The sequence below is a fragment of the Triplophysa rosa genome, linkage group LG4, assembly GCF_024868665.1.
Source record: "Triplophysa rosa linkage group LG4, Trosa_1v2, whole genome shotgun sequence".
In the NCBI taxonomy this organism is placed as follows: Eukaryota; Metazoa; Chordata; class Actinopteri; order Cypriniformes; family Nemacheilidae; genus Triplophysa; species Triplophysa rosa.
In genome coordinates this window covers 24,329,374-24,339,635 of record NC_079893.1, presented here as the reverse complement: position 1 = coordinate 24,339,635, position 10,262 = coordinate 24,329,374, and the positions used below count along the sequence as shown (strand labels likewise).

General features: G+C 38.0%; 2 protein-coding genes across 2 annotated transcripts; both read right to left on the bottom strand.

Moving 5' to 3' along the window:
- Positions 1-432: 432 nt before the first annotated feature.
- On the bottom strand, positions 433-4,491 carry si:dkey-162b23.4 (sodium/hydrogen exchanger 9B2). The gene is made up of 10 exons (XM_057331138.1): positions 4,382-4,491; positions 4,092-4,262; positions 3,493-3,635; positions 2,809-2,936; positions 2,546-2,721; positions 2,063-2,169; positions 1,820-1,969; positions 1,618-1,726; positions 990-1,126; positions 433-835 (listed from the first exon to the last, which is right to left on the bottom strand). Exons 2-10 carry the CDS (start codon positions 4,255-4,257, stop codon positions 611-613), a joined length of 1,341 nt encoding a protein of 446 aa, XP_057187121.1. The 5' UTR covers positions 4,258-4,262; positions 4,382-4,491; the 3' UTR covers positions 433-610.
- Positions 4,377-9,953, bottom strand: LOC130553035 (uncharacterized). The gene is made up of 5 exons (XM_057331772.1): positions 9,891-9,953; positions 6,716-6,892; positions 5,708-5,921; positions 5,398-5,588; positions 4,377-4,595 (listed from the first exon to the last, which is right to left on the bottom strand). Exons 1-5 carry the CDS (start codon positions 9,951-9,953, stop codon positions 4,377-4,379), a joined length of 864 nt encoding a protein of 287 aa, XP_057187755.1.
- Between the last annotated feature and the right edge of the window lie 309 nt (positions 9,954-10,262).

The window sequence follows — 10,262 nt, the reverse complement described above, 5'->3', positions numbered from 1 at the left end:
TTTCAATGCTATTCACAGAGACATGGAGTTTAGCTAACCTATTGCCTTTCTACACATGCAGTTACCGTATCTCCTGCTGTCATCCTGGTGTTAAAACGCAACACACAAATAGCATTTCTCGTGTGAAGTTCAACAGAGACTTGACAAACGTTAACAAAGCAAGCAGTTAAATTTTAGCATGTTGCTATGCTAATGACAACAAACTCAAACACACAGCACACAAATATTCTGAGATTTGGTTGTAGGATTTCTTTCAGCTAACACCAATGATTTTAACAAACTACTATTGGCAAATTACAATATACAGAGTGATAATAGTTTTAATAATAATTGAGCGAGTCACAACTAATATAAGTTGATACATCAATACATCCCTAATGTGTTGTTATATGATCAGCATGTCCATGAACTCCATCTGGCCACCCTAGATGAGAATATTGCAGTGCATTCTGGGATTGCTTTGCATGGCTCTTGACTTGGCTAACACATTAAACTTTTTGAATTGAAATTATTTAATTTATTGAATCTAAATATGTATATCCAAATGCAGCTTTTAACGAATATGTAGTATAATGCAGCATATACTGTATATGCTGCCTACATGAATAGTTCACATACAGTATGTGTGGTTACGTGTATGCTTTATCTCACCCCACTCAGGGTTCTTTGGTTTCTGCAGAACTCTAGGGCCAAGCAGACCAATGATAAGCGATCCGATAGGAGCAGTGATGAGAATAGACAGCACAGCCACAGTGAGTACATCCATACCATACTTCTGTAGTTCCAGGTCATTCTTAGAGCGAGCCATATCCAGAGCCGTAGAGCCTATCGCAGCCTGGACCAATCAAATTGTTGTTCTCCATTAGAGACATCTATATGTATTTCATTTGCCATTTAACTGCTGGTTTATATTCAAACTGACAGCACGCTTTGTCATAGAGTTGGGAATGAGTGTCACATCTGAAGATACACACATCGAAGACATTTACCTGTACTGTGGCTTTAGGCATCCAGGCTAGTGCGATAAAGACTTTCTCTTTTAAGTTGAAGCCGGCACGCAGAACCACAACAAAGGTGAAGAGCAGGCGTACAGTGAGACAGATGAACAGGGCTGCCAGACCCAGAGCTGAGGACACATCATTCATACTTCTTAACGCAATACTTCAAACAATACTTTACATTTCACACAGTGTGAGCATATGCATGGGTAGTGCCTCAATCAACATGGGGACTCGCGATGTATGTAGACAGAAATAGCTCATTCTAAGGTAATAAAAACATTATGTAACGTCTTTATAGACCTCTGAAAACTAGTTATGTATATACTATATTATATTGTATGTCTGTCAGAAGATCCTCCAAAACTTACACCCAGCACCTATCAGTATTTAAGGCGGAGCGATGCTGCTACCACCATACTGCACCATAATGTACCATAAATGTTTTATTAACGTTTTTTATACGTTTGCGTTTTTACAGAGCAACCTATTTTTTGTTATATTATTTTATCAAAGACACATTAAGTGGACATGAATTAGTTCAACTAATTTAGCTCATGTCACTACATTTATCTTTCAATTCTTTACACTTCAAGTATAGTGTCCATCTGAAACTCACACACAGTGCTGATCTCCAAAGCACTAATGACAATCTCAGCACCGATGAGACCAAAGAGAAGAGGCTGAGACACATACCAAAACCTTTCCACCACCTCCACCACCGGTGCCTGAAACACACATACACAGTGGTTTTCAACAAAACTCAGAAAATGAAAGGAGGAAAGAAGGAAGGAAGGAACAGTGTTTGCGAGACATTGAACCTTATCTTTTCCCCAGCCTATTCCTGCCACAAACGCGAGGATCAGCATACAGAGACCTCCTGCGCCGGGAATCCCTGCCACGTTACTGCCAAACAAAGCAAACACAGACAGCCCCAGCACCAGAAAGGAACGCTTCAGCACCAGGTTATTCTGTGTGGTGCATTAAAAGACATAAAACATCGATAATAAAACATGTGAAAGACATTTAAAGAGAACAGCAAAAGGTTGTCGTAGTGCACTCACCTGGTCTCTGCTGGGGAAATAATGCAGAAAGTACCCTAGGGCCACACCAGTGACCGCACCACCTAATACTTCCAGTGGTCCCCTCAGTACATTTATCCACACGGTGCCTACAGAGGGCGACAGAGAGAACACTCTTATATATGAGGAAATGGTTAACGGTAAACAGATCGTGGGAAAAATCTGACTGTTCATTAAAGTAGAATGTGAGCTATGCATTAAAGACAAAAAGCTACATTAAAACCATTAACATATTAGACATTATATAAATATTGAAATAAAAGTTATATTTCAATTCATATTATATACTGTCTGCAGGCACTCTAGTGTGTTACCGGGACTGCACAAATGCATCAGCAGTCCAGCATCTTTATTTATTAAATATCATTTTTCATTATTTTTACATTTAGTCTTTTAGCAGACGCTTTTCTCCAGAGAGTTCAGGGAGCAATAAGCGATATGTCAGACATTTTTCAATGTATTTACCTGTGGCGAAAGCTACGCCCAAGCAGGTGGTAAAGAAGGTAATGGCAATGATGTCATCACAGCTGCAGGCCGCTATGAGAAGCGTAGGAATGCCCTGCTCTACTCCATAACCCTCCTTCTGCAGAAGCAGCATGGATGGAACCACAACCGCAGGAGAAACGGCCCCAAGAACAAATCTATCGAGCAGAGAGATTGGTGCAATTAGGCTGGTAGGGGTAGATCTTTCACAAGGGCTTCATGTCTTATTAGAAATATTACTTTACCCTAAAATAAACCCCCAGACCCATGGCAGACCCAATAAAAAATGAGAGACCACGGCCATAGTGGTTGCCTCGCAGGTGAGAGGAAGGATAGACAGACGTAAGCACACTGCTTTTAGCTTCCTCAAGGCCTGAAACAAATAAAAGAATTCATGAACGTCCAGCCAGTTGCTAAATCTATGAAAATAGCCCTAAAACCTGCTTTGGAAGCAAACTTTCTTTCAACTCCACCAAGCTTTCAGTAATTTAAAAAAGCCTTTAAATCAGCTTCTGGCTAAAGTTATTTTCTATTCAGTTTTCTGACTCTTTATCTATTTATGAGCATTAGTTAATGCATTAGTTAAAGCTACAATGTAACAATGAGAAATATATTTTATGTGTTAATACCATGATAATTTGTTTAGAAATTGTTTGTTAATGTTGGTTCATTGTACATTCATTAACAAACTACTTGTGATTTTAAAAATGGTTTTGCATATGTTAATTTAACATGTTAAATTAACATTTTGAATAACTTAATTTAATAAGTATACAAAAGTACTGTTCGTTGTTAGTTATGCTAGTTCAGGTTAAGTAGCAAATGGAACCTTATTGTAAAATGTTACCAGTTCATTTGTTCTTACTTATAATGAACTTTTTCAGACTGGTTTGGCTGTAGTTGGATCTTTCCCTACACTTTTTTCACACCTTGCCATCTAATTCCAGGCCAGCTTTGACCAGAATGACAGCCAGAGCTACGTTCCTCAGAGAAGCAGACCATCTGACATCAATGTAAACTGCATCTGTCACCACAGGGATGTTTCTGAGGAAAAATCCAGCCAGCAGCATGCCTGCAGACACACATGGAGACGACAGCAAAAGCGAATAACAGAAATCAAATTCCCAGAGTTATCCATTACAGTTTTCTCACACAGCATCCATTCTACAATTACAAAAAATAACATAACAAAACACACTTAAATAACAATGAAAGTTTGTCTTGGAGCAGTTGGACAGTTGTGCTAAAATTAAATTGTAACACTAGTAATGGAATGAACCACAACGCTTTTTTTACAAGTGTGGGGACTGAAAAAGTTCACAGCTAAGGTTTGTTTTACTTTATATCCACACAATCTCTAAAAAAAACCTAAAGATAAATTAATGGCTTCAGTTCCTTAAGAAGTTTTTTTTTACTTTAAAACAGAATTAAATCCATTCCAATAAATAGCAGACTACATACAGTACATACAGTAAGCTGTTAAATTATTCCAAACTTTATGTGCTTACGATTCCAGAACATCTCATACCAAGCAGAGGAGGTAATGGCGGTAGTTTCGGCAAACGAATGCGTCCGAACAGCTTTCCTCCGGCCACTGAACAGATGAACAATGTTACGATGCCGAAGAGATTCCCTCCGGGGAGGCATTCTTTCTCTGTGATGGACCACACAACCCCAAAGAGTACTGCAGCCATGATCACTGCACATAAAAAACAAAAATCCATTTTCATTTGTACAACACCGGTAATCACAGAAACAAGCTGGACATCAGTGTCTCCAGTGTGAATGAAACGATATGATTCTTGACTCATTTCTAACCTTTGGTGATTATGCTGGCCAGCAGGCCTCTGGGTGGACAGGGGCATAATCGGCGCAGCCAAGTGCACCATTTATATGGAGGGTCTGTGTTGGTGCATGCATCTACTGAGGACACCAGTCGGGGGACGCATATCGTCTCTTCGGTCAAGCTCGGGTTGGGGCTTTCTGAACGCTTACCAACCACCAAGACTGTCTGACTGATCGTGAGGTGATCCTGAGGGGAAAAATGAAGACAGAACAGTTCATTTTATTAACACAAACGAAACAGGCTTATCCAATGCAACACACCGGACATTAATAATGTGAACAGCGCCCCCTGGAGCAAGATACTATTAACAGATTTTTTTGACATAACAACAGTGAAAGTGCATGGATTATGACATAAACCAAATGTATTATTTATTTATTTATCATAAAAAAATATGGTACAAAAGCCTGAGAAACTTTGAAATTATTTTTTAAACCTGGAGGGGTGGATTTTGAGAAAAAAAATCATGCTATAAACTAAAGAAGAAATACTTACGAATAATAATTGCAACAAAAAATGTGACAATGACAATGTTAACGCTGTACAAAACATTAGACTTTACGCAAACAAAATTAAGGTTCCTAAATGTTTTGTCAGGCTGTGACATCCACAAAACATCTTTTGTTGCAGAAAAGTCTGTTTGTCATAGAAAAATGTTCTACGGGTTATTCAAAGGAAGGACAGAAGTTAATGCTTTAAAGATACATTTAACTGATCTTTTTTTCCAATTCGTTTTTTTTCAATCATAAATTATACAAACAGACTATTAAATTGTCTACCTAAAGAGATTAATCTAGTTACATTCTTACATATAAATTATTGTATTGTTATACCACGGGGCTGTTGAATGCTTCATTCTGATTGGCTGACGAACGTTCGACGGGTGTGCATTATTTTTCAGTTAAACGCACACCTATNCCAATAAATAGCAGACTACATACAGTACATACAGTAAGCTGTTAAATTATTCCAAACTTTATGTGCTTACGATTCCAGAACATCTCATACCAAGCAGAGGAGGTAATGGCGGTAGTTTCGGCAAACGAATGCGTCCGAACAGCTTTCCTCCGGCCACTGAACAGATGAACAATGTTACGATGCCGAAGAGATTCCCTCCGGGGAGGCATTCTTTCTCTGTGATGGACCACACAACCCCAAAGAGTACTGCAGCCATGATCACTGCACATAAAAAACAAAAATCCATTTTCATTTGTACAACACCGGTAATCACAGAAACAAGCTGGACATCAGTGTCTCCAGTGTGAATGAAACGATATGATTCTTGACTCATTTCTAACCTTTGGTGATTATGCTGGCCAGCAGGCCTCTGGGTGGACAGGGGCATAATCGGCGCAGCCAAGGGCACCATTTATATGGAGGGTCTGTGTTGGTGCATGCATCTACTGAGGACACCAGTCGGGGGACGCATATCGTCTCTTCGGTCAAGCTCGGGTTGGGGCTTTCTGAACGCTTACCAACCACCAAGACTGTCTGACTGATCGTGAGGTGATCCTGAGGGGAAAAATGAAGACAGAACAGTTCATTTTATTAACACAAACGAAACAGGCTTATCCAATGCAACACACCGGACATTAATAATGTGAACAGCGCCCCCTGGAGCAAGATACTATTAACAGATTTTTTTGACATAACAACAGTGAAAGTGCATGGATTATGACATAAACCAAATGTATTATTTATTTATTTATCATAAAAAAATATGGTACAAAAGCCTGAGAAACTTTGAAATTATTTTTTAAACCTGGAGGGGTGGATTTTGAGAAAAAAAATCATGCTATAAACTAAAGAAGAAATACTTACGAATAATAATTGCAACAAAAAATGTGACAATGACAATGTTAACTCTGTACAAAACATTAGACTTTACGCAAACAAAATTAAGGTTCCTAAATGTTTTGTCAGGCTGTGACATCCACAAAACATCTTTTGTTGCAGAAAAGTCTGTTTGTCATAGAAAAATGTTCTACAGGTTATTCAAAGGAAGGACAGAAGTTAATGCTTTAAAGATACATTTAACTGATCTTTTTTTCCAATTCTTTTTTTTTCAATCATAAATTATACAAACAGACTATTAAATTGTCTACCTAAAGAGATTAATCTAGTTACATTCTTACATATAAATTATTGTATTGATAAATGATTCCTGGTTTTCAGTGGTCCTCCACAACAGTCAATTTCTCATACAGTAGTTTTATAGAAGCTTACATTTATAATCACTTATATAGTCACTTTTGAAATCGCCTTAAAACATCATAAAACTATTCAAATGTAATTCATGAACGTACGTCAGTATGATTTCCCAGGGCGGAGGCTCCATCCTCAGTCCTGTGTGAGTATGTTGAATGAGGTCTGGATGTGTCATCATCCTCCATGGCTCTGCGGTTCTGATCTATCCTCTCTGGACTCTCTAGCCATGATACAGGCTCGTGGCCGCTCTCGACAGGCTTCTTTCCATCCACACCCTACCTGAGTAATATTAGCTTTACTAATGTATTTAGATTAGATTAGAACACTCCTGCATATGCATAAGACTTGTTTTGGTGATATCAATGAACTTTGTGCCGTTTAGTGCGGGAATATCATGCGCAATTTACTAGGAAAGAAACAGACTGGTTTATTCAACAGGTTAATCGGATTGTCACGACTGAACAAGACGCTCGGACCATATGGTCTTCTATCGGACTGTCATATGGTCTGTCTGTGTTTATAAGACTAGTAAATCAGTCACTGGGGTGTCCCTTGAAGACTTGAACACAACGAACCTACACCTGTCATCATAGTGACATTACAAACGTTTTTACAGTTGTTTGTTTTCAATGAATACTAATAGATTTAGTAACGTTATATCGTCAATACAGTTGTTGTATTCCCCTGTTTGTTTTACCCTACAAAGGTTAGGATTAGGTGTGGGGCGGGATTTAGAGATAGGGACCAATCACAAAGCAGCATCCTAAGTGAATGAACCAATCGGGGGAGTCGAATTTCGGTACAACACCGTAACTTTACGTGTATTTTATTGTCCATGTTACGGCTGTTTTCGCATATTTGTCATAATAAACCATCATTACATTAAAATAATAACATGCAATGTTTTATCAGATGTAACGTTAATTATTTATTGCACATGCTTCTTTTAGTCAAGTGTTTTCTGTAAAGCTGCTTTGAAAACGTGCATAGAAAGAAGCGCTATAGAAATACATTTGAATTGATAATATCAATCACACGAAATACTCGATAGTGACTGTTTAGCATGTTCTTAAATTTATATATGTAAATTGAGCTAAAAACCAAAAATATACGCACTTCACGCCAACACTGTGGATTTCAGATTATTCTTGACCCGCTAGCCGCATCCGGAAGTGTGACCTAATCCCGCCTCCGGGGCAGAAGTGAACCAATCACAAGACGTCAAGAGCCATGCGCGAACCTTCTTCTTTTTATTATTTTAATGGCGGACGGCATCCAACGATACGGTGCATTACCGCCACCTACAATACTGGAGTGTGAGCCTGCGTCCACTACCTCCCAAATATATTTATATTACAATTCTGTTAATTAATCCAGTTCTTTTCTGCCACTGGTAATTTATTAAACTTCTATTGTTGTGTCCGTCAAGTACGTTTTTGACGCTAATTTCTATAGAAATTTGTTTCCTAATCTCTTCCCTTATTTCTCTGCAGCATACTTTTGACAGTGGCATAGTACGTGTTCTACTGATTCCTCAATTTGACAATGGTCACACAAACCAGCTGGATGTTTTCCTATTAGATGTAATGTTTTATTTAACCCTGAAAGTCTATTCTTATTCTTGTAATTAGACCTTCTATTTTGTTATCTTCCTTACATGCCCTCATACTTCCTACTTTTTCCTAGGCTATTCTATAAAAATGTCTGCCTTTTACTTCTTTATCCCAGTTACATTGCCATTCCTCTATTATACTATTCTTAATTAATACTTTTGCTTCTGATTTACTATATAGGGTTTTCATAATGTCATCTAATTTACATGCTTCTTTAGCTAAAGTATCTGCAGTTTCATTCCCTTTAACTCCTATGTTTGCTGGAATCCACAAAAATGCTATTTTCACATTTGCTTTCTGAAGTCAAAATAAAATTTCATATATTTCATTTATGCAATCCTGCTTTTTGATGAAATCGACTTGATTGAAATCAATGCTGAGCGGGAATCTTAACATATAACTGCTTTCTTTATGCCATTTTCCTCTATCCAGTACAGGGCAGCATTTATAGCCATCATCTCTACTTTATATATTGCCAGATGATCTGCTGTTCTTCTCTTCATTGAAATTCCCAATTCTGGTACAAAAACACCAAAACCTGTCTTTCCTGTATTTAAATTCTTGGATCCATCTGTGTAAATTTCAGTATATTCACTGTATGCTGTCATAATACTATCTTCTATTATTCCTGACATATTAGCTGTTTTCTTAAATGACTTGCTTGAGTATTCAGATCAGTCACCACTCCCTCCCATGTTATCCCACTAATACCCAGATGTGCAGCAGGCTTCACTATTATTTGTATTCTCTCTGTTTTTGACTTGATTTCCATTGTATCATTTATCATTCCCGCAATAAATGTTACCAGCTTTTTAACCTCTATTTTCTTCACTTCCTCTTGCACTTCTATAGCTTGTCTGACCATACTGGGTCTTCCCTCTTTGTTTAATCCTACTTACTGCTTTTGCATATGTGATATTATTTTGTGTCTTTATTTGCTGAATTTCTCTCTCTCTCTTCATTACTACACATCCTCCAAATGCCACACTATGACTCCCCCCACAATTGCTACGATTGCACTCCTCATAACCATGATTCTCCCCACACCTGGCACATCTTTTCTTCCCATTGCAGCCAGATGCCCAAATCTTTGACAGTTATAGCATCTTACTGGTTTTGGAATATATTCTCTCACTTTGTAACTCAAGTACCATAATGTTACTTTAGCTGGAAGCATCTCATCCTCAAAAAATATCATAATGCCCTCACTATCACTTTTCATCCCATCTCTGATTTTTTTGCATTCGTCTTACTTTGATTCTTCCTCCTCGCAAATTTGATTTTGTCTTCTACACTTACACCAATTGGCACACCCCAAATTACTCCTTTAATCCATTTGTTTCCAGTGCCAATGTTACTTGCATTTACCACGTTATGTTTGCCAATTTCCTTCATTTTCCTTGCTCTTTCTCTTTGTTCTTCATTTTTACACACAATCAATATTACCATCCCTCAGCACCTTAGCCATAACTATTTCTCTCACCTGATTTTTCAAGATTGTTGTTAGTTTAATCGGATTCATCGCTAATAAACCATTTCCCTCCTCAAACCTAATCACAACCTTAAATGATGTTAAGCTTTTTCCCCTGCCTACCACTTAACTCATTATACTTCCTATCTTTTTTTGCATTGATTTCATCCAATTCACTTCCTCTCTTACCCAGGCCCATTCACAGTTCCGCTGTGCCGCTCCACCACTCCTTATTTTTCCAGTTTTCCCCATGTTTGTCCATATTGACATCGATCTTTAGTATATATGTTTTCTTTCTATTGTTTTCATTCAACAATTTAGGGTTCTTTAAACTTTTTGTTGTTTGTAAAGTTTTCGCCATTCAAACTCCGCGCCTTGCAAGCCAGCCTTCGTGCACCTCTCCCCCCTTCCCCGAGGTTACATACCATACGCGAACCTTGTTCACAGCCTATCCAGTCATGCAGTCAGTTATTAAAATCTAGGTGCACAATAAATTGTAAAATAGAGTTATTTCACATCGTTCTTTCACTGTTTTTAGGTAATACTAGGTTTTTTGTTTTA